General features: G+C 47.3%; 2 protein-coding genes across 6 annotated transcripts; both read left to right on the top strand.

Annotated features, from left to right (window-relative positions):
* The first annotated feature begins 52 nt into the window (after positions 1-52).
* Positions 53-14,531, top strand: SNAPC4 (small nuclear RNA activating complex polypeptide 4). Of its 4 annotated transcripts, XR_004244122.1 has the most exons (25): positions 53-570; positions 1,227-1,273; positions 1,646-1,807; positions 2,191-2,316; positions 2,967-3,045; positions 3,383-3,464; positions 4,005-4,109; positions 4,601-4,673; positions 4,940-5,104; positions 5,321-5,468; positions 5,748-5,854; positions 6,121-6,215; positions 6,361-6,455; positions 6,724-6,809; positions 7,269-7,673; positions 8,060-8,149; positions 8,378-8,612; positions 8,702-8,772; positions 9,095-9,193; positions 9,419-9,446; positions 9,870-11,929; positions 12,424-12,554; positions 13,184-13,346; positions 14,202-14,325; positions 14,439-14,531. XR_004244122.1 is itself a non-coding variant. In XM_032131155.1 (23 exons), the coding sequence occupies exons 1-22, from the start codon at positions 405-407 to the stop codon at positions 12,541-12,543; spliced, it is 4,641 nt and encodes a 1,546-aa protein (XP_031987046.1). In that variant the 5' UTR covers positions 53-404; the 3' UTR covers positions 12,544-12,554; positions 13,184-13,689. The 4 variants fall into 4 exon arrangements, 2 of the variants coding, with proteins under 2 accessions (XP_031987046.1, XP_031987045.1); XR_004244121.1 differs by lacking the exon at positions 14,202-14,325; XM_032131155.1 differs by lacking the exons at positions 14,202-14,325; positions 14,439-14,531 and having other exon boundaries at positions 7,272-7,673; positions 13,184-13,689.
* Positions 14,532-14,566: 35 nt separating this feature from the next.
* Positions 14,567-21,886, top strand: CARD9 (caspase recruitment domain family member 9). 2 transcript variants are annotated; one of them, XM_032131167.1, is made up of 13 exons: positions 14,567-15,545; positions 15,867-16,089; positions 16,433-16,570; positions 16,923-17,248; positions 17,653-17,832; positions 18,008-18,157; positions 18,431-18,559; positions 18,670-18,861; positions 19,416-19,457; positions 20,048-20,093; positions 20,719-20,789; positions 21,275-21,363; positions 21,544-21,886. In XM_032131167.1, exons 2-13 carry the CDS (start codon positions 15,906-15,908, stop codon positions 21,638-21,640), a joined length of 1,644 nt encoding a protein of 547 aa, XP_031987058.1. In that variant the 5' UTR covers positions 14,567-15,545; positions 15,867-15,905; the 3' UTR covers positions 21,641-21,886. The 2 variants fall into 2 exon arrangements, with proteins under 2 accessions (XP_031987058.1, XP_031987057.1); XM_032131166.1 differs by having other exon boundaries at positions 14,567-15,567.
* Positions 21,887-21,967: the final 81 nt, after the last annotated feature.

The following is a 21,967-nucleotide window of genomic DNA, read 5'->3' as shown; positions in this document are numbered from 1 at the left end:
CGCTGACCCGCGAATGGACCAGACAATATCCCTGTCGCTGCTGGGCTGGGCCCGCGGCCCCTTCCCCCCTCGCACCCCACAATTCCCCCAGGTTTCGGCTGGGACTCTGCGAGCATCGCAGGTTTTGGCTGGGGCTCTCGTTGCTGTTCTGTGCCCTGGCTGTGGAGGGGAAGGGCCGGTGGTTGGGTGGGTGTTCGGGCCGGCGGTGCCGCGGTCCCGCTGGAGGCTCGGCCCGGGGCGGGCTCTGCGGGCCCGGGGCCGCCCCCAGCCGTGCACGTGCGCCGGCCCCCGCCCCGATTGGCTGCGCAGCGTCACGTGCTGGGGTCAGCTGACCCGGACGCGCAGCAGCGATTGGCGGAGCGGGGGGGCGGGGCCAGCGCAGCCCCGGGAGCGGCGGTGCCGCCATGTCCCGCGGGCCGGACCGGGCCGGGCCCCTCCGCTCCCCCGAGGGCCTCGACCTCGATGCGGAGCGGGAGAAGATCCGCCGGGAGATCGAGCAGCTGGAGCGTAGCCTGCAGCCCGGCGGGGCCGACATCCCTCTGGCCCTGTCCGACTCCAGCCTCAGCTCCGGTACGGGTTCGGGGGGCGGGCTCGGGGCGCTCCCCAGGCAGCCGCCGGCGCCGGCACTTTGCACATTCCCTTTGCACCCAAGAGCCCAACAAACACCGCCAGCAGTGAAATCGCGAGGCCTAAGCGAGCATCGCAAACTGCTGTGTGAGCTGCACCATCGCCCAGCCCTCCTGCGCCTCCTAAAGTTCATTTTCCAAAGCCAAGAGGAATCGGTGACAGTTCGAGCTCTCTGTCCGGAGAGGCTTCACCCACCCGTGCTTTGATCGTGCGGCTCTGTGTAACTTAAGCCGGACGTCTGTAGCACACCCGAGTGTTGCTGAGGGGCTGCTGGTGCGAAGTTTGTGTTTCTCCTGGCTTGGAATGTTCACTTGGCTGCACACCCGGGAGCCTCTCGTGTGCAGGACCAGGATGCAGCTTGGTTGTTGCTGTAGTTATCCAGAGCTGCTCTTTTCCTTCTCCAGGACAAAAAAAAAATAACATAAGTGGATATAACCAAATACACTTTTTACTTGACAACGTTGTCAGGATCCAAACCCTCTGATGGTCATGTCACATCTCTCTGGTGCTTTTTCCTGTGTGTCTTAATTGAAAATATTTGGTTTTAAAGCTTTTCTTTTACCCCACTATAATCAGCGTTTTTGTATTTTGTCTAACAGATGATGATAATGAAGATGATGATGATGAAGATTCTCATGCTGAAATGGTAATTGTTTTCTCTTTAAGCATGTATTTCCACCTGTCTATTGAAGAGAGCAGGAGGAAGGGAAACTTCACCCTTTTCTGGGGAAATCCAGGCAATTGCCTTGGCTTTGTGCTCAGTAAGACCTGGAGTTTGGGTATTCCTGCCCAGGATTTTGTTACTCAGTGTCAGAGATTTCTTCCTGTGACAAGTGCCAGGGTCAGAGGCCTGCTGGCTCTGGTGCTGCTGCTCTGTGTCCCTGCAAACCCCACAGGCTGTGGTCACTCAGCAGGTTCAGCTGAGGAGGGGCTGAGTTACAGAACTGGTTGATACAGACCTGCTTTTAAAGCAGCTCTTTCTCTCTCTTTTCTCCCTAAATGCCTTATTTCCCTCAAGGAAGTGGAAAGAGAAGAAGACAGCAGTGATGATGATGATGATATTGAAAGCCTGCCACAGGATCCAGAAACCTGCCTGCAGATGAACTATGTGTACCAGGAAATTATCAAGGAAAAGATTGAGGAAGTGGAGCTGCTCATTGCACAAAACAAAGAACAGCAGGTGAGCAAAGCAGGAGTGAAATGTTCATTTCTGTGCTTTTCTGGGTGGCCATTTGCCATCTTTCCTTCCCCTCCAGCCCAAGACTAATGTGGGTTTATTTGGCTGACATTTCAATGCTTTCTTACAACCAAAAGTGGGTATTTTACATGTTGTATTTTAGCTTGTTGTAGCAAGTTAATATTTTATTCATCTCTTTAATCGTCTGCAGTGCACTGTGTAAACTCAGGAAGCTCCAAATCCTGCCTTTAACTCTTGCACTGATTTACAGCCTGGTGCTGCAGATGAACCCTGCTTGGAATGTTTGTGGTGGCTCAGCCACTGCTCTCTGAAATCAGGAATTCGAAGGAGACATTGATGTTGTTCAATTTATTCTTGTATTGCAGAAGGAAATCATGTGTGAGCTTGATGGTTCAAAAACAGCAAAGGCAGGAGATGGCAGAAATCTACCAGCAAATGTGTTTTTGGGTCATTTTATGAAGCCATACTTTAAGGATAAAACAACAGGAATTGTAAGTAAATATAAGCAGCTTCTAGACTGACATGTCTTCAGTGGTAGATGCACACTGTAATGTGTTTAAACTGTTCTAATTTCACTTGTGTGACTGAATGTCACCACTCAGCCTGAAACCTTTTTCCTCTCACTTGTCACTCCCCCTCTTTTGGAAATGTTTGTTCAGCCCTGTGAGTTCTGAGGGTATTGCAGCTGCCAGGGGCTTAAACATTCTTGGTTGCAACTTAACTTTATTTGTGTTCATCTCCATGACCCAGTTCCATGCTGCAGTTTAAAGCACTCATTGAAATCTGACTGTCTGTGAAACTGAGTTTTCTCTGTATCTGAAATTTTCTGTATTTTTTTAGTATTTTCTTGGGCAATTATTAGTACTTTTTTTCATGTGTTTTTAAAAAGTCATCAGTAAAAGGAGATCTTTTTGTGGTAGCCAAGGTGTCACCATCTATATGTTAATATATTCAAGCAATGCCTGGTAATATTTCTGTTTAAATTATGTATATGTGAGCTCTTGCTAACAAAGCTCAACACTGAGTGTGACAGTTTGCCCAAGTTTGAGTCATTTTTGTAGCAGTTCATGCTGGAGTTTTAAGAAGAAACAGTAATTTTGTCTGAGTCTCCAGTGTATCTAACCTTTCTAATCCTCATCAGGGCCCTCCTTCCAATGAAGATGCCAAGGAAAAGGCAGCTCAGGGCATAAAATCCTTTGAACAACTGCATTCAGCCAAGTGTAAGTAAGTCTGTGTGCTGTTAAGTGTTCTAGAAGAGCTACAACATGTATATATCTATATAACAAACATATATATTCATGGCCAGATGAGAGAAATTCAAGGGACACCTGCAGCTCCAGATGCTCCCAGGGTGATTCCTTTATCGGGGTCTCTTTGGAGATCCCAATAAAACTGAGCCGGAGGCTGTGCCTTGCCCGAGTCTGACATGATGTTGGTGATTTGGGCAGAGAACTCTCGCTGCAGAGCTGGAGGACATTCCCAGGGGTGCTGGGAGCAGAGGGTGTCTCTTGGCAGTGGTTTTGCTCTGATGTCTGGCTGCTCCTCTGTTTCATTTAGGGAAAACTAGAGAGAAGACGCTGCTGCAGAAGTCCGTGGTGAGCGACCGCCTGCAGCGCCTGCTCCAGCCAAAGCTGCTCAAGTGAGTACTGCCCAAAAATCCTCTTTTCTCCTGTTGAGAACATTGTATGGGAGAGGAGGAGAAGGTAAATGTGGAGATTCCACCTTGCTCCAGCAAGTTCCCGTGTTAGTTGTTTGTGTTTGTGGGATTTTATAGCCATCTATTTCTTCCCATTGGCACTGTGGTATAACTTAAAATACTTTGCAGGGCTTGAAGTTGAAATTGTGATATGTGGTGAGGCCTAATGGTGTGTCCAGCAAGGGATTTCTGTGCTGGAGCTGGCACAGTCTTTATTGCTGTTGCAGCAACCGTTGATTTGCTCTGTAAACACCAAAATTATTTATCTGAGACGTGTTCTGGGTCAGTGATTGCATTGAAGGGGCAAAAATAAGGTAATGAGTGTGCCTTGTGGGAAAACCTGGGAGAACAGTTTTGTGTGGAAATGAACTTGAAGGGAGGAGTGATACTGATGGGGAAACTGTCTCTGCTGTACATCTTCTGATGCCATTGACCTCATTCCCATCTGTCCTATTAAGTAGTGCTAAAAATGTCTTTGAACAGGATGAGTTACTGGAATCAGAAACTGGAGAAAGTCAAGACTGAAACAGAGAAACAGACCTTGGAAAAGCAAATCAAAGGCTTGGAGCAAGAAATAGAGTCAATTAAGTAAGAAGTTTTTCTGTGTTCTTGGTGAAAAATGCAATGTCTCAGAGTTGTGCTCTAAAAGTTCTCTCCTTCCACTTCTAGATGTGACATTTGGAGAAATGTTTATTTGTGTTGGCTTGTAAAAAATTAAGTTCTGTTGAGGCTCTGCAGCTCTCTCATCTCCACAGTTCTTTATTAAGAAATGTGTTTGGGCCTTGATACACAAAGTGTAGTGTCTGTACCCAGTAGAGAGGTGCTGCTTTAAGTGGTTCTTACTTTAGCAACAAAGGACCAGAGAGCTCTGAAACTTTTTGTACTTCTGAGCTTTTGCTCGTGAACTAATCTAGAGCAACATATTTGGATTAATTGTTTCTCTTGCTAATCTGAGTGTTCCCTTCTTGTGGAAGTCAGGAACAGGTGGGAGGAATGAGATGAGGCAGGATCAAGAAGACAAAGTGTTTAATTAACCATTTAATACAGTTCTGTCTTTTTCTTTGTACCTTCTGCTTTAGCCAACTCCCAGAAAGTGACTTAATAGGAAACAGATTCGATGAGCATGACTGGGACAAGATTTCAAACATCCATGTGAGTTGGGGGATCAGCTGTTTTACTGCCTCTGATATCTGTGTCCTTTCTCTGGAGAACCACCTGACCTGGTTTGCATCCAGTGTTTCCAGCTTGCATTTCTGCAAGCTGACTGTTAAGTGATTTCAACTTGTTAAATTTGGGGATTTAATTCTGGAAAACTTGGCAATAAGACATACCTGGAATGCAAAATACTGGTTTTCCTGTTTGTCCAGGTGTCTTAATCTCAGCTCTGAGACTAAATGTATTTTTGTTGTTTCTTTTAGTTTGATGGACAACGTAGCTCAGAAGAACTGAGGAAGTTTTGGCAAAATTGGGAGCATCCAAGCATCAACAAAAAGGAATGGACTGAGGAGGAAATAGAGAGGCTGAAGCAGATAGCTGCTAAACACAACTACCTGGACTGGCAGACCATTGCCCAGGAGCTGGGGGTAAGGTCTGAGGTGACAGGTTGGTTCATTCTGGCTGTACTTTGCCTCGTGTCAGGTTTAAAAAACCATGTTAATGCTAATTCACTGTTAATTAATGCTTTCTGAGAAGTGTCCGAGAACAGTACCAAAAACGTTTGGTACTTTAGCTTTTCCCTTTTGCTTTTTGTCCTCATAAATAACCAGTTACCTGCTTCTCTCTGTTTACCTTGTGTTAAGACAAACAGGACACCTTTCCAGTGCTTGCAGAAGTACCAAATCTATAACAAAGATTTAAAAAGGAAAGAATGGACCAAGGATGAGGATCAGATGCTTTTAGAGCTTGTTCAAGAGATGAGAATGGGAAGCCATATCCCATACAAGAAAAGTAAGTGACAAACCTTCCATTCACCTGGAATGCTTCATTCTCCCATTCTCTTTTCCTTGGTGGAAGCTTCCTGTACCTGCCTGGAAGTTTCTTTATATCAGCAAGAACTTAATATCTCTCGGACCCTGTATCCATCTTGGAAATTTGGCTGAAGCTGCTTGAGCACCGTTGTTTGAGAGATTAAAGTGCTGCTTATGACAGTCACTGCTTGTAACTGTTGTCCAGATAAAGGAAGAAATATTAATTACAACAGAGTTAAATAAACCTTTTAATTTCTAGTTGCTTATTACATGGAAGGAAGAGATTCTGCTCAGCTGATTTACCGCTGGACAAAGAATGTGGACCCCAGCTTGAAGAAAGGACCCTGGACAGCAGAGGAAGATGCTGTAAGCTCCATTCTCTGGGCCTGGAATTGCAGGGTGGCAGTGTTAGACTGCTGAGGTGTGGCATGGCTCTATCTGAGCTTTAGCAGTGGCACAGAGAAGTGTAAAATAGACCAAGGTGGGCACTTTACAGCTTAAGAGGGCTTAGAAGCCTCTAAAAGTTTTGTTCAGAGATTTGCACAGGAAACAAATAGAGCTGCTGCTGTCTCAGGCCTGTTAGGATTGATACTGGTGAGGATTTCAGCTCTTGTTCTGTCTGATGCCCACAGATGCTGATGGCAGCAGTTACCAAGTACGGGGCGAAGGACTGGTACAAAATCCGCACGGAGGTGCCGGGCAGGAGCGACGCCCAGTGCCGGGACCGGTGAGTTCAGGCCCGGTACCAGCCCCTTAACCAAGGGAAAGCTCTGATTAGGAATGCTGGGTTTGTTCAGCCTTGGAGTGCAGTGATGATCTGATTTTTACAAGCAGGATTGAATGTTCCTGACTGCAATGTCTTCATTTTGAAGGTACTTAAAAGCATTGCACTGGGATGTAAAGAAAGGCAAGTGGAGCTTGGAGGAAGAGGAGCAGCTGATTGAGCTGGTTCAAAAACATGGCCTGGGTAGGTGTTTCTGTGGCTTAATCTATACAGGTTTAGAGGTGTCATTGAGGTTTTCTCCTCTTTCATTGTAAGCCCTGCAGGCTCTGCTTTGTACTGATGATTGCAACTTCTTTGTGTTGTGTGTTGTGGGTGTTAAGGATTTGAGATCCATTCATGCAGTAACTCTGTCTCTTATCCATGGAAATGTATAATATGTGTGTGATGGCTGCACTGAAAGGCCTGCTGCTGAGTTTGTGGCACAAATAAAAATGTTCTGCATCCTTTTCAGGTCACTGGAGTAAAATAGCTTCCGAGCTGCCACATCGGACTGGCTCCCAATGCCTGAGCAAGTGGAAACTCATGATTGGTGCTAAGGTATTGTGGAAATCCTGCTATGTCACAGTCCCATCTCTTCAATTAAGTTTCTCTAACCTAAAAGTAGAATCCTATGAAATCAATTTTAAAAATGACATTGATTTCACATGATCAAGGTTTTTGTTGTGGATTTCACAGTTTAATTTTTTGATGTGGAAAGCAGCCTTTGTTCTGAAGGGCTGAAGTAAATTTGCTATATATTTGTATATTATCTAGAATTCTTTACTGCCTTGCAATGCCTGTAAGGATGGGATATATGTAGGTTTTCATGTCTGTACCTCATGAATTGCTAGTTTTAGTCCCAGTCACTTGAGAAATTCTGGCTGCTTAAGACCATATTGAAGGTGGTCTTATTTCCAAAATCTTGCTTCCTTTGAAAAAGGAAGCTTACTGATTTGAGAAAGTTGCAAGGCAGGGGTGGACACTGACTAAAACTTGTCTGTGCTTGTTTAAATCAAGAAGAAAAGATCTGGGGCGACCAAACGGCGTCACGCTGAGGAGAGCTCCAGCCCTTCAGAGAGCAGCAGTGAGGAGGACATGGAGCTGAACTTGACAGACAGCTCAGAGGAGGAGGAGGTGACCAGCACCACAAGGAAGAAGGAGTATGCAGTCCCCAGCATTGACCTGTGGATCCCAACAGGGACTGACATGCAGGAGGCAACGGGAGAGAGATACCAAATCCAGTCCCTCCTCTCTGCTGCGAGGGCTGGTGCAGGGACCAGCTGCAGTGACATTCCAAGGGCAGCCTGTGATGGAGACAGAGCTGCTGATAAATCCTCTGAGCTGTACACCCTGCTGAAGGGCATTGCACAGCCCCATTCCACAGACGTGGTGGTGAAGAATGCAGCGGAAGTGATGGCCAGGGTGAGCTGGGATGGGAGCTTGGATCAGAAGTTAGAAGGGAAGTGCAGCTGCTGCAGTAAGGGGAGGATGTGGTGAGCAGATAACATCTTGCTGTTCATTCCCTTGTACTGTTAAGCCAAAAAATGTGAAGATAATTACCCAGTAAGTTCTGATTTTTGGGTTTTGGTGGATTCCTCACACAAAACTTTTATGAAATAGGCATTTGGTGTTGCGATGATGCACAAGGATTAAAAGTAAAGGTCTTCACGTCAGGGTTGATTTCATTTAATAAGATACCTTCAATAGCAGGAATGTTGAAAACTTGTACCTGCTGTGCATATCCAGTGCTAGTAATTTTCTGTGAGTTATTTTTCCTTCTGTCTTTTCTCATGTGCTTTCCCCTTCAGGCTTCCCAGAGTGGAAAACAAGTGCTGCAGGTCAGCCTGGAGGACGTGAGAACAATATTAAAGAATAACACGAGCTTCCAGAGGAGACTTGTGAGTGCCTCTTGTGTGTTGTCTGCTCTTGTGACATGAGCACTGCCAGGCTGTGCTTAGTAGGAATTTTTTTTTATATAATCATAGTTCTTGCACTGTAACCCCAAGAGGAAAAGCTCACAGTTTTTTGTCCTAACTGTCCTGTGAATAGTTTGTCCTGGGACTAATGGCAGAACCTTCCTAATGGGAACTCTTAATTGTGTGTTTTTTCATGCACGGCAATTAAAGATGCTAAGACCTCCTGGCAGCCTTTTAGCCAAACCCCCTGGAGTGGGTGCAGCTGTTGGCCAGGATGTCCAGGGGCTGCAGGAGCTGCCAAAGAGAGCTCAGCGCTGGGCCAGGGAGCACTGGAAGCGGCTGAGCCTGGACAGGAAGCTGCTGATGGCAGTGACCCCCTGGGTGGGCAATGTGCTGCTGCCCCGCACCTTGCAGGCTGGGAGGATGGCTTTTCACCAGACAAAAGGTACTGGGGACCCATCCTACCTTTGTCCCTGCTTTCTGATGTCTTCTGAGTGAATTCCCAGCTGATTGTGATGTCGGATTTCTTTCCAGCTGCTGCTATTCAAGAGAAGGTTAAGTCAGTCAGTCTTACTAGCACTCCCCTGTTTGCACTGCTCATTCAGGTAAGTTTTACTGTTTTAATAGCATTACTTGCTTTCAAACAGTGCTAGTCTTTATTTTCCAGCATTTGAGGCTTAAATAAATGGTTTATCTTTGTTTCTTAAACAAATAATCTAATTAATGGATTCATCTGCCCTCATGGCTTGCATATGAAATTTCTTAAATAAGTCCTGCATCCAAAATCTGATCGTGCCAGGGCTTTTTCTGTAAGTGTAAAATGCCCCCAGAATCTTGCATGGGAAGCATGTCCCATCTATCTTGTTCTGTCACTGATCCCACAAAACATTTTTGTACTCAAATGTTAATGAAGCTTTCACCTTGCAGCTCTTCCAGATTGATACCAAAGGCTGTATGAAAATTATTAAGGAGAGGAAGCTGAGGCAGTTGGAGCTGCTTAAGGCTAATGCAAGGAGTCCTCAGCAGGTATTGTGTTTTTAAGCTTTTCCCACTGAAGTATTGCCAAGTAAACACTTTAATTGTGTGGCCACACAGTTTATATGTGTGTTAGCAGTTTGGTTTGGTTCAGAGGCAGAACAACATGCTGGCTGTATGGCCAGGAGCTGGCAGATGTAGGTTTGATTCACATCTGTGCTGTTTTAATCATCTCTAGATTTATCAGAAGTATAATTTAATATAATTTTTTTACAGGCTTCCCAAAATACGGAGACTTCTTCAGGTACCTATTTTTATGATGTGCAAGAACTTTCACGTAATTCATCACTGTTACATTAATGACCAGTTTAACTGAAGGAGAACTCTGGGGACAAACCCCCATTGTCATGCTCATTTTTGCTACTCTTGGATCTTTAAACATGTTCCCCTTTGGTAAGGACTGGAAAAAACCCTGGAGGGCTGGGGGACCAGTGGCACTGGACCAGTTCAGTGGAGTGTTAAGGTGCATTCCTGGCCCATTTTTGATTTCTGGGGGCAGTTACCACTTGTTCAGTTGTCAGGACATGGCTTGATTAAATCAGAACTTTGGTGTTGTAGGAATTCTCACAAACAGGAATTTTGCCACATCCCTTGATGTTTAATAGCTGAAGAACGGCTTTTGAAAATACTGTTCATTAATTGTAATTTTATTTCCTTTCCTCTGCAGGCAATTCATCCCAGCCTTGTTCCCAGAGGAATTCCCAGCGGGGCATACCAAGGAATACTGTCAGGAGACCTCTTGCCTTGAGAGCACGAGAACCTTCCACTGGTGCCTTGGAGAGCTGTGCAGCCGTGCAGGGGCAGGGGCGGAAGGCTAAAACTGTCTTGGAATTGCTGCGAGAGAAGCGTTTAAGGGAGTCCCAGGCCAAGAAGGCCATGCAGAGGACAGTGCTGGTTGCCCCACAGGTGCTGGTTTCAGGGCCTCTGATAATCCAGCACCCACCACAGCAAATCATTCCCTCTGCACAAGCAGCAAGCAAACCTGCAGCAGCTGCTGGTACAGATAGCCAAGTACAGGGTTCACCATTGCCCACAAGGACTTCTTCTGCAGGTTCTGCTTCTGCGCTCGTGCCTGAAAACCATTCCTCAGCAGTGCCAGAAACTGGGGAAAGCCCTGGTTGCTCACAAGGGACAGATCTACAGTCTAAGAAGGAGCTAAAAGAGCAAGCTCTGGAAAGCAGCCCTGAAGGAAGGGGTTTTCCGGGCAAGGATCCATCTGCAGCAGAGAAGGCCCCAGACCAGCGAGGGTGCAATGGTCAAGTCACAGCCAGTAGCTCAGCTTCAGCAGTGTTGCAAAACCAGGCTTTTGTGCCACAGCAGATCACAGTGGTGCCCCTTGGCCTGGAGTCTGGCACCAACAAATTGTCCCTTTCCACTCCAGTCACCTGTGAGCTGAAGAGTAATGGGCCACAGCAGAGGCCAGTCAGCCTGCTGCCCGCTCTTGTCACTCCACAAGCTGGTTCACCCGTGATTCCCAACAGCATCCTGCCCTTGGCGTGGGTTGTCACCCCCCAGGCTCTGCTCCCCAGTGCTGTGCAGACTGTGGTGGGTGTTCCCCAAGGAATGCCAGGTGCTGCTGGGGGAAGTCAGTGTCAGCCAGCTGTGACTTCCAATGGCAATGTCTGTGGTTTGGGAGGGACTCCAGCTGGAGCAAATCCACCTCAGCCCAGCAGTGCAGAGACAAAAGGGCCAAGTTCCCAGCTGGCAGGAGTTCCTTTGGGAAAGGATGACCAGTCCACAGTTCTCTTACCTGTGGCCTCAGTGAGTCCTGGATGCAGCACATCCAGCGTTTCTGCTGTAACCCCCTCATGTTCAGATGGCTTCTCCATGGCTCCAGACTCCTCTGCTCCTCCAGCTGCTCCTCCAGCTGACAGCCCAGCCCCGTGTGCTGTGGTGCTGCCCCAAACACAGCCCCCTGCCATTACTCAAGGCTCTGATTCCCAGCCCGTGCCCAGTCTCACCAGCTTGGGAAAGAGCAGTGACTCTGTCACAACAAAGAGATCATCCTCCAATCCAGACAGCATCAGGAAGTGTGTTGTGCTCCAGCCAGGAGCTGCAGCTCCTCACAGCAATGTCCCAGGGAGCTCTGGTTGCTCTGGTGCCCAGGCACGGAAGAAGAGACCCATTGCCTCCAAACCACCAAGTGCTGACGTCCCTCCCCAGCCAAGCACTTCCAGTGCAGAGAAAAATCTCCTTGACTTCAGCCTGATCTCCCTGGAGGATGAGGGGCTGGTGAAGGAGTGGCTGAGTGGGAAACGAGGGGTCCAGGTGCCATCACTGCAGACCAGGCTGCCTTATTTGCCACCTTTTCTCTGCAACATAAAAACCCTCTCAAAGCTCCTTGTGCAGAAAGCAGCCCTGGAAGAACAAGCAGCCTCTCTCCTGCCCTCTGAGGCCAGTGGGGATGGGGGCACTGGGGATGTCTTCCATGCTATTGGAGAACTGGTGCAGCAGAAACTGGGTGATAACCCTGCTTACCTCCTGCTGAAAGCCAGATTCCTGGCAGCCTTCACACTCCCAGCTGTCCTGGCAACTCTGCCGCCTCCCAAAGTGACAACAACTCTGTCAGCCAGCAGGAAGCAATATGAGGAGAGTGATGATGAGGAGTGGCAGAGTGAGAAGGAAGTGTCTGAGGAAGAGAGCTGTGGGAATGAATTAACAGGAGTACAGGAGGATTGGAGACTTGGGGATGAGCCTGGAGACAAAGATCTTGATTTACTAAACCAGGTAAAACAGATTCCAAGGGCTAAAAGCAGAATGTTACTGCCAGATAAATACTGCACTGGAATCCAGGGGGAAACCCCCACTGTTCTTAAGTGTAGCAGAAATTTGGTCCTTTTGAATAAACACAGTTTTACAGCTGATGCAAGGAAAAGCTCTGCAGCTCAGCTGGGAGGGTAAAAGCCCATGGTTTGTATGGCACCTTAAACTTGCCATGACAGTTCCCAGAAGTGGGTATCAAAGCTCCCTTCCCCTTTCTGTTTATAATCTGCTGCCCTGACACTTGCATTTTTGAAATCAGGCCTTTGTTCTCACTCTGAAAACTCTGATATTTTGTGCTGTCTCTGACATTGGTAATGGAGTGTTGTCCCATGCTTCATTGTGAAGGTAAATGAAAAACTGTTTTAGAAATCTTGCCAAGCTCCCTAAAATAAAAAGGTGGCTGAAGGGGTTATTTGCAGTTCTTGTGGTGTTGATCATCTACCTTGCTTCTGTTGCAGGGCATGAGGGCTGAAGAGAGCGCTGCTCAGTCTGCCTTGGGCTCCTGCACTGATGTGGCTGATGCCAGAGCTCCTCAAATTAGGAGAAGTGCCCGCTTCAGGAAGAGGAGGAGGTTATGAGAAGGAAATGTGTGAGTAGCTAGTCAGTGGTTTGTACTTCTTGCTGAGAAGCTGAACCACATTTGTCTGTGGTTCAGCTCAGACAATGAATCATGACCCCAGGAAAGGACTGAAATGATCTCTGCTCTTGTTCCCTGAGGACACAGAGTTCTACACTCACCATTGTCACAGCCTAAGGCTGATAGTATTTTGGGGAGAGGGAAAGTTGATGTCTCTATGATAAAATTATACATCAGACTCGGGAAATTCAAACATTTGGCAGCCTTTTAGTTCATGCTCTGCCTACTTAATATGCACCTAGTTGGTAGCACTCTATGGGCTTGACAGTGGAGTTTTTCTTTAATACTTCATCCTTGAACAATTTAGTGGGGTTTGGGGTTTATTTCCCCTATTTGGCTTCATTTCTCTATGGTTATAGCAGGCCACCTTCTGTAGGGTACGAATGGGTGATGTCCTAATTTCTGCTGAGGCTTTTGGAGCACTGGATGGAATGAACATGAACGGTGTTTGATTCATGTGGTTGTCAGATGAGACTGGTTGGGGTGTTTTTTTTCTTGAAAATTCATTTTAGTAACTCCAAAAGGGCAACTTCCCTGTGAAAATGCTGTGAATGATAGGAGCTGTTTGTGCTTTGTTACAGGAGTCACTGGAATGAGCTCTGCCTTCCTGCATGGCGGGAAGGAGATAATCTTTGCACTGTTCACCTTTATCACTTCCAACACGCTGACTGGATGGACCTGGGGAAGAGGAAAATGCTGGATTGATTTTCCCATCCCTCAACAAAGTCTGCATCTGTAGGCAAGGTGCAAAAATGAAGGAAGCTGGCTGGAGGGAAATCTTTCAGGCACAGACTTCTGCTCTTTCAAACTCACACCTGTCATAGATGCTGGGGGGGGGAATATTGCTGGAAATCTGGGGAAACAAGCAATGGTGGTTATTTATTTCCTTCTTGTGTTAGCCCCTATTTATGTGAATGTTTATCCATGTTCAGAATATGTTAATTGGGTGGTTTTTAGTGCTGTGAAAGTGGCTTTGCTTGGTAACTGACTGAATACTGTGGAATAAGCAGCAGATTAATTTTGTATCAAAATGAGTCTTAAGTATTTGTTGAAATACAGATGTTTTATTTTTCTCACTTAAAAATTACTGATGTATTCTGTGTGGGTTTTTTTCCTGGTAAATAGTGCTTTTAATAATGTGTGTATGAGTGATTGCTAATGAGAAAAATGAAGTTTTCAGGCTGCATGAAAACCAGGGAGAACGTGGGGAATGAATATTCATGTGCCTAAAACTGCAGGATTGAATTAGGATTCTTGATTCTTCCACAGCCTGCCCTGTACAGACATCACAAATCACTTAAAAAAAACTTGTTTCTTCATTTATAACCCAGCAATTTCTGTCTTGCAGAGAGGTGCAAGGTTAGCTGAGGCAAAGCTGATAAAATCTAGAAGGAAAGTGCTGTGAAAGCTTCATTCCACTGCACTGACTGAACTTCCCTGAGTGTGGTGGGGAGCTGTGTTGGGAGTTCCATCTTTTCTGTGAGGTCTCTTCAGGCAGAGCTGGGGGCAGAGGGTCACTGGGTGCCAATGCTGCTGTCACTTGGTGTCAAGACATTGGGGAGCAATAGGAATGATTGTGGAATGGCTTTCCTCTTGCAGTGTACTCTGTTTTCCATAAGCCAGTACAGATACCAGTTTTCCAGGAAATTCAGCTGTGGCAGGAGCTGCTGCACAGTTGTGGGTGCTGTGCCCAGGCTGTTACAGTGAGGCACTGGTGGGAAAGGTGAGCTGTGCTCTAAACGATTGTTGGCCTTTGCAAAAGCTGCTCAAAAGGTGCTCTTGTAATTTGATTGTGGGAAAACTGTATAAGCAGCAGCTGTCTTTGTCTTTTTTCAGGATTAAATTGATTTGTCACTAGAATAAAACCTCACAAGCCTAACTGGTCAATTAACAGACACTCTGATTACCTTCAACAAGGGCACAGCTGACACAGGTACTGCATCTTTTTTTAGTGTAAAGCTAATTTAATGACAAGAAACACAGGCTGAAAGAATCTCTGAGCATCTCTGCCCTACTCCTAATGATAACATGGAAAAACTCTCCATAAACTTAGAAAGCAGAACAAAGAGTGGAGTGGGAAGCTAATGGGAACATGTGTCATGCTGCCATGGCATCGGAGCCTGTGTGCTCTCCAGGCTTTTTTAAAACACACTTTCTGAGTGAGTTCTGGGTTCAGCTCCAGGGCTGTGGGAAGGTGGGGAGGCAGGCACAGGTCTCCTGGTGATGCTCAGCATCGTCACAATGCTGCTTGCTGGGCTGCTCCTCTAAGTGCTTCCAAGGCCACAGCCTGTCATTTGGGAATGATGGGTTGTGTTCCTTGCTTTGCCAAGACTTGACTCCCTTCCCCTCAAAATACCGAGTTGTCATACTGGAAGCTTGAGGACATCCAAAATTAGAGGCATCAATATAGAAAGCATCCTTCTCAGCTGAACTCCTAACCAAGAGCGAGTTCTTGCTGCCACCTGTTTTCTTGGATAAAGATGTTAGCACCTGGAAAGCCTTTGAAGAGCCTCTTTCTTCTAGTTTTGTGGCTTGTTTCATCCCCTGAAGTCAGCTGCACACACCTATGGCTGTGACTTTCCTTCTTTTCAGTGTTTCTGACCACTGCACAAGGAAACTTTCTGGACCCCAGTACGTACTTGAGTAGGACAGACTAGAAAACAAAACCAGAATTAATCTAAAATCGCTGCCCATGTGTCGCTGCTGACTCATGGTGCCATTACCATCTTTCTCCTCCCCCATCACCCATTCTGGCTTCCCCTTTTTTTATGTATCTCTCTCTCTTTTCCTTCCCTTTCCTGTCTCAGGGTATAGCTGAGTAGTTTCCCCTTTTTTCTCAAACCAGTTTTGATCCTGGAATCATCTTTTCTCTAGTCAAAATATAGAGGGAGGCTGCCCCCAAGACAGGTTTTCTCAGAGCCAGGACACAGGAGGAGAATCAAGGTTTGTGACTGCAGAGGCACAGGTTGGTGATACAGAATGGCTGATATTAACAGGGAATAAAAGATTATTTTATGGCTCTGAGGTAAAGTGTCAGCTCTCGTGGGTGTCAGATTTGGTGTCCGCGTGGTCAGACAGAACGCAGGGATCTCAAATGCTGTGAGGTGGAGAGGGAAGAGCGAACTGCTCGTGAAGCAGAGGCAACAGCTGATTAGGACACATCTGCATTCTCAGTCTGTGAACATCCTTGCTTTCACCACCACTGCCACACTGCTCTGAGAGGCTCAAGGTCCGCTTGTTTGTTTTTTGGTTCTTTTTTTCCAGACAGGACAACGCTGCTCACTGGTTCCCCTCACTGCTGACATGCTGGAAGAGGATAATGATGAGATCTGTTGGAATAACCTGGAGAACTTCCGTGTGAAGCTGATCTCTGTGATTGACCCTTCCCGGATCACCCCTTACCTGCGCCAGTGCAAAGTGCTCAGCCCGGATGATGAGGAGCAGGTTCTCAATGACCCCAGCCTGGTCATGCGCAAACGGAAGGCAGGTGGGAGCACTTCAAATACTTCTGTGTAGTTTCTAGGCCATTGGTTTGGGATTGTCTGGGGAGTTAGACATTGGAAGGACTGCCCAGGGAGGTGCTGGTGTCACCCTCCTTAGAGGTGTTTAAGCAAAGCCTGGATGTGGCACTTGGTGCCATGGTCTACACAAGGTGGTGTTCAGTCATAGGATGGACTCAGTGAGCCAAGAGGTCTTTTCCAACCTAATTGATTCTGTGATTGGATCTCAGGGACTTTTGTATGTGGAGGAAGTGAAGCCTTTTTTTTTAACGTTACAAACAGGTAAAGAGAGAAATAACTGAACAGAATCTCCTGTGGCCATTATTTCAGGTGTTCTTCTGGACATTCTTCAGCGAACAGGACACAAGGGCTTTGAGGCGTTTATGGAGAGTCTGGAGCTTTATTATCCCCAGCTGTACAAGAAAATAACTGGCAAAGAGCCCAGCAGGGTTTTCTCTATGATTATAGGTAATGTTTGTGTTCTCAACAACATCTCTTCCTTTGGTGTTGCTGTGCGGAGTCGGGAGCACTCCCTGCCCTGCTCCCTGTGTGCTTCGGAGGAGGGGTTCTGGGAAGAACAGCCCTGGTGTCACTGGCTGGACTGGGGAGGGGGAGGAGGACACAGAAGGCTGAATTCTTCCTTCCGCCCGTTGTGTCAATGATTCTGTGGTGCAGGAAGGCACAGAGCAGAGAGGCACAGTGGGGATAATTTGATCACACATCATCAGGGTTGGTTGCAGTGATCTGGAGGGGAAGCTTAGCTCAGTGTGTGCCTGGCAGCAGCCAGGACAGCAGTGAGTGACCCTTGCCCCCCAAACAGACACGGCTGGGGAGTCTGGCCTGAGCCAGGTGCTGATGAACGAGATCATGAAGCTGCAGAGCGCGGTGCAGGAGGAGCAGCGCAAGGCGCAGGAGCTGACGGTGTGGCTGCACTCCAAGGAGGACGCCCTCAGGGAGATGTGGGTCAGGGACAGCCTGCTCCGCAAGCACCAGGAGCGGGCCCAGAGGATGAAGGAGGAGAGGGACAGCCTGAGCAAGGAGCTGCGGAAGTGCAAGGACGAGAACTACAACCTGGCCCTGAGCTACGCCAAGCAGAGCGAGGAGAAGAGTGCGGCCCTCATGAAGAACAGGGACCTGCTGCTAGAGGTCAGTCACAGTTTCTCCAGCTTCCCCCTTCTTACCTGGCCCCTGGGAGGCTGGGCTGAGCACCTTGTCTTTGCCAATGATGTTCCAGTCCTGCATGAAGCACTGAGCATCTTCTCTAGCATGTGTCTTCGTGGTCTCTAGCTCAGCCCTCCTGTGTTTTACAAGCTGTGCTATGAATAATGACCAGTCTTTCCCTCACACAAGGCTGCTCTCACAAAGGTAGCACAGGAACATATATCTGTTAGCACACAGGCAGGATTCTGGTTCCCAGAGCACAACATTTCCTGAGGAAAACAGAGCTGGGGAGAAACTTGCCCCACATTTGTCTGGGGAACAGAGTGAGAACTGCTTTTGCAGGCCAGAGCTTCCTCCTTGCTCTTGCTGAGCTCTGAACCTTCTCATAGATCGATCACCTGAAGCACAGCCTCATGAAGGCTGAGGATGACTGCAAGCTGGAGAGGAAGCACACGATGAAGCTGAAACATGCCATAGAGCAGCGCCCCAGCCACGAGGTGGTGTGGGAGATCCAGCAGGAGAAGGAGCTGCTCTTGGCCAAGAACCAGGAGCTGGAAAACACTCTCCAGGTTGGTAGGGTGGTTGGGTAGGGACTCAAGGGATTGTCTGTAGCAGCCAGGGCAGCGATGCTGCAGTGAAGATTGTGGGGGTCAGCTGTTGCCCAAGTCAGATAGAGCCCTGAGAGGAGAGAATCGATACAGAGTTAGATGGTGGCCCTGTCTCACTTCTTCCTTTGTCCTGCAGGTCGCCAGGGAGCAGAATTTGGAGAAGAGCCTCTCCAAGGATATGCTGGAGAATGACTGCAGCCAGATCCTGGAAGAGCGCCGGGAGCTGGTGAACACCATTTACAGCCTGCGCAAGGAGCTGCACCGAGCCAAGGTGCTCCAAGACAAAGTAGGTGCTGCTGTTCAAATTCCTGCTGAGGGTCATGGATAAGACAGGCAGGTGAAGCACCTGCACTGTCTTGCCTGTGGAGCAGAGCAGCTGCTCAGGAGCAATCCCTGCTGCTCCTACTGTAGTACCTGTATTTTAACACTCTGTGTGTGGCAGGTGACAGCTCAGACACCCCAAAGAGCTCTGGCCAGAGCAATCTGTGGCACAGAGCAGGTGTGGGGTCAGTCGGGCTCAGGTTCTGCCCACAAGCAGGTGCTTTTGACCTTGTCTCAGCAGTTTGCAGAGGAAAAAGAGGTGCTGGAGCTACAGTGCACATCTCTGAGGAAGGACTCCCAGATGTACAAAAAACGGATTGAAGCTGTTCTGCAGCAGATGGAGGAAGTGGCTTTGGAGAGAGATGAGGTGGTAACATATTCCTCACTGCTTATCACTGCTTTGCTGCTTGAAGTGGGCAGACAGTGCAGCCCTGCCTGTGCTGCTGTGTGAATGCCACATGTTGTCCCTTTGCACAGGCTCTCCTGACCCGAGAGCAGTTCCACGTGCAGTATTCCAAGAACCTGGTGGAGAAGGACGCCTACCGCAAGCAGATCCGGGAGCTGGGGGAGAGATGTGACGAGATGCAGCTGCAGCTCTTCCAGAAGGATAGTCAGCTCCTGGCCACTGAGGCCAAGCTGAAAAGGTTGCAGCTGGAGCTGCCCACACCGGTATAACTCTCCTCCCCTTGATGGGATTGAGAAGCTGAGGATGGGGTCAGACTGTGGCTGTTCCCAAGCCTTTGCACCTGAGCAGCTCCAGCTCAGCAGGCAGTGACCACCTGCTTGAGCCACCATCAAAATTAATTAAAACCACTGCAGTGCAAATGCTGAGTTTAGAAAATGAAAGATAGGATGGTTTCTATGATCTCACCCTGGTTCCAGGCATGGAAAAGCTGGGCAGATGCAAGCTAAGGCCAGCTATGTTTGTATTTGGAGCATTTCCAAAGGTGATGAGGGGTTCCTCAACCACCAAAGAGTGACTCTATTTAGAGACTGGATGTGAGCCATTTTGATGAAATGGGGAGCTAAGTTTTCTGGAACTAAATTAGATATATTTTAATTAAGATGGCATCTTGTGTACTTTCTCGAGTGGCCAGACAGGAGTGTAGGAGGCAGCAAATCCACACTTCTGTGTTTTCTGGAGCTCTCAGTCTCCTGTATGTTCCCTTGCTGTCACTTCCTTGCTTATGAGGAACGATTAATCTATACTGGTTTTGTTTCAGACCTCTGACCTGGATGACACCTCCTCCAGAGATTCCCAGGAAGTGAGTAGGGTGCCTTGTTTACCTTTCACTTTCCTCTGGGATGGTTTCATATTCTTCACCTGTGCTCAGTTCCCCAAGTATCAGCAGTTTCTCACAGCTCAGGCTTATTTCAGTGACATCAAAAGGTCCAGAGGCAGCAAAACAGTGACAGAATCTCCCTGTGTCCTGAAATTTTAAGTGTAGGACACAGTTATGGCATTAGTCAGTGAGATTTGTTGAGTGAAAGCAAATCGAGGGAATTGAATTGTTTTGAATTGCTTCTAATTTTCCCTCTTGTGTGAGAACAGGCAAAAATAAGTCTTACCCTGGGGCCATCAATAGTAAAGAGTTTCACTTAGTTCATAACTTCAGTGAGGGAGTGATTGCCACATTGTCTGGAGGCCAGAAGTATAAATGAGGCCAAAGGAAGCTGGATCTACTCACGGAGGATAAATCTATGAGTAAATCTGTAACTCCTGGCTCACTCTGCTGTTTGCTGGCAGCAGCAGGGAGAGGTTGGTTCTAGCATGTCCTGGGGTTTATATTCCTTTTTTTTGCTCATACAGACTGAGGGACAGTTCTGATGTTCTTGCTCTGTTTCTGTCTCACAGCTTGCTCTTCACAGTCACCTGGATGAAGATACACAGACAGCTAAAAGTAAGGGTAAAACACTGAGTAGAGTTCTGGAGAGGATGGTCCATTCTGTTTTGCTCTCCTGGAAGATCTAAATGATGGGAGATTTTTCACAGAAACTGAAAGACACTGTTCCAAAAAGGCTTTTTTATTGTTCTACTTCTCTCAGTTTGAAAATGTGTATCGTGACAGCTGGTCACTACAGAAGGAGTTTCACCAAAATATGGTCTGGTGTGAAGTGCCAGGATATTCACAACTTGGGGAGCAGGGACAAATTATGGTTAAAATAATGATTAATATGTTTCTTATGGTGACCTCTGACATGAATATTATTTTTAATGCACTGAGCACAGGAGCTGCTTGGCAAAGGTTTGTTTTGCTCCTGCTTAAGTAGGAAGTGGAAAGCTGTGTCCCTTCCCGAGTGTGGTGGGGAATTCCACCATCCTGGGCAAGATTCAGGGCTCAATTAAAATGAGAAGTGACTTGTGATTTATCACAGGATGAAGTTCTGAGTGCTTTGGGCTTGGTTTCAGTTCTGCTGTGGACTCTGTGCAGTTACATCACAGCTCTTCTGTGGAAGGACTGCTGCAGGGAGAAGTTATTTTGCAATGGCAACCCTGACTAAAGCTGTGTTTTTTTCATCTTTCAGAAGATTGCCTGGAAGGAGAAAACGAAGAACTTAGCCCTCGAGAGAGCAATCTGCCCCCAAAATCACCAAGTGTAAGAGAATCTTTGTGGGCTCTTATTTACTATGGCTGGGGTTTGTGATCTTTAATGTTCTCATTAATTATGGATTTACCAGCTTAGAGAAGCGTGTCATCAGCTCCTGCTTTATCAAACTCTGAGCACTTAGTGCAGAATCCACCCTCCAAAAAGGGTGAACTCTGAACAGCAAAACATTTACAGGGGACATTTCTCCATTTGTGCATAAAAACTTCCTCTAATTACTTTCTTCCCTTCATCTCTGGGTGGGGATGTTTTCCAGTTTAATTGTCTGCAGTATTACTTTTGGTGTAGAAAAAAGAATCCCAAATTTACAAATGTGAAGGAATAAATGTAGTAAACCCATGTGAAACAGAAGTGTTACAATCCTGCCCACACAATAAAGAACCTGCTGTACTTGACTGTGCAGATGAAGGAAGCAACCTTGTGTTAATACTGATCTGAGTTGATCTGATGAGGAATAAATTCGTATCCATTTCAAGGAGTGTGGCTTGGCCAACGAGGAACTGGCAGAAAAGGAGAGGAGAAGGATGAAGGACTGCTTTGAGCGTTACCGAAGGTCTGCGCTGCAGTAAGCAGGGCTTCCCTGGAAAATATCCATGATTTGTATTTCCCCTTTCCTGTCACCAAGCTTGATTCATGGAGGGCATAAAATGAATCGCAAAAGGGACTAATACATACTAACAGTATGAAATGCTGCTTGTTTGCAGAAGATACCTTCTAAAAATGGTATGTCTGGTCTCGTTTTCAGAAAAAGAGCAATGAGAAGGGTGCCCAAGGACCGGCACCACGAGGCGGACTGGGAGAACACCTCGGGCAGCGACAACACCGACACCGAGGGCTCCTGAGAGAGGGACAACACCAAGGTCCCTTGGGAAGGGACAACACCGACACCAAAGGCTCCTCAGGAGCCAACCCCTGAGGGAAACACCAGCCTATGCGTAGGGTGGCTGTGCTTCTCAATTTCACGCTCGATGGACTGTTTAGATTTTAAAACCATCCAAACAACCATTTATGAAAAGTGCTAAAGTGACACTGTTGTTTGGCTCTGACTTCCCCGCAGTTAATAAACACGTTTAAATATCTACGTGTGAGACAGGGCCGGGCTGAGCCGCTGGTTAATTAAGCGTTAATGAAGGGCAGGTCCCGGGCGCTGCCCGCTACCAACATGGCCG

Source organism: Corvus moneduloides, chromosome 21 (assembly GCF_009650955.1).
Source record: "Corvus moneduloides isolate bCorMon1 chromosome 21, bCorMon1.pri, whole genome shotgun sequence".
In the NCBI taxonomy this organism is placed as follows: Eukaryota; Metazoa; Chordata; class Aves; order Passeriformes; family Corvidae; genus Corvus; species Corvus moneduloides.
Note: the sequence above shows the minus strand (reverse complement) of the source record. Positions and strands in the feature narration are given on the sequence as shown.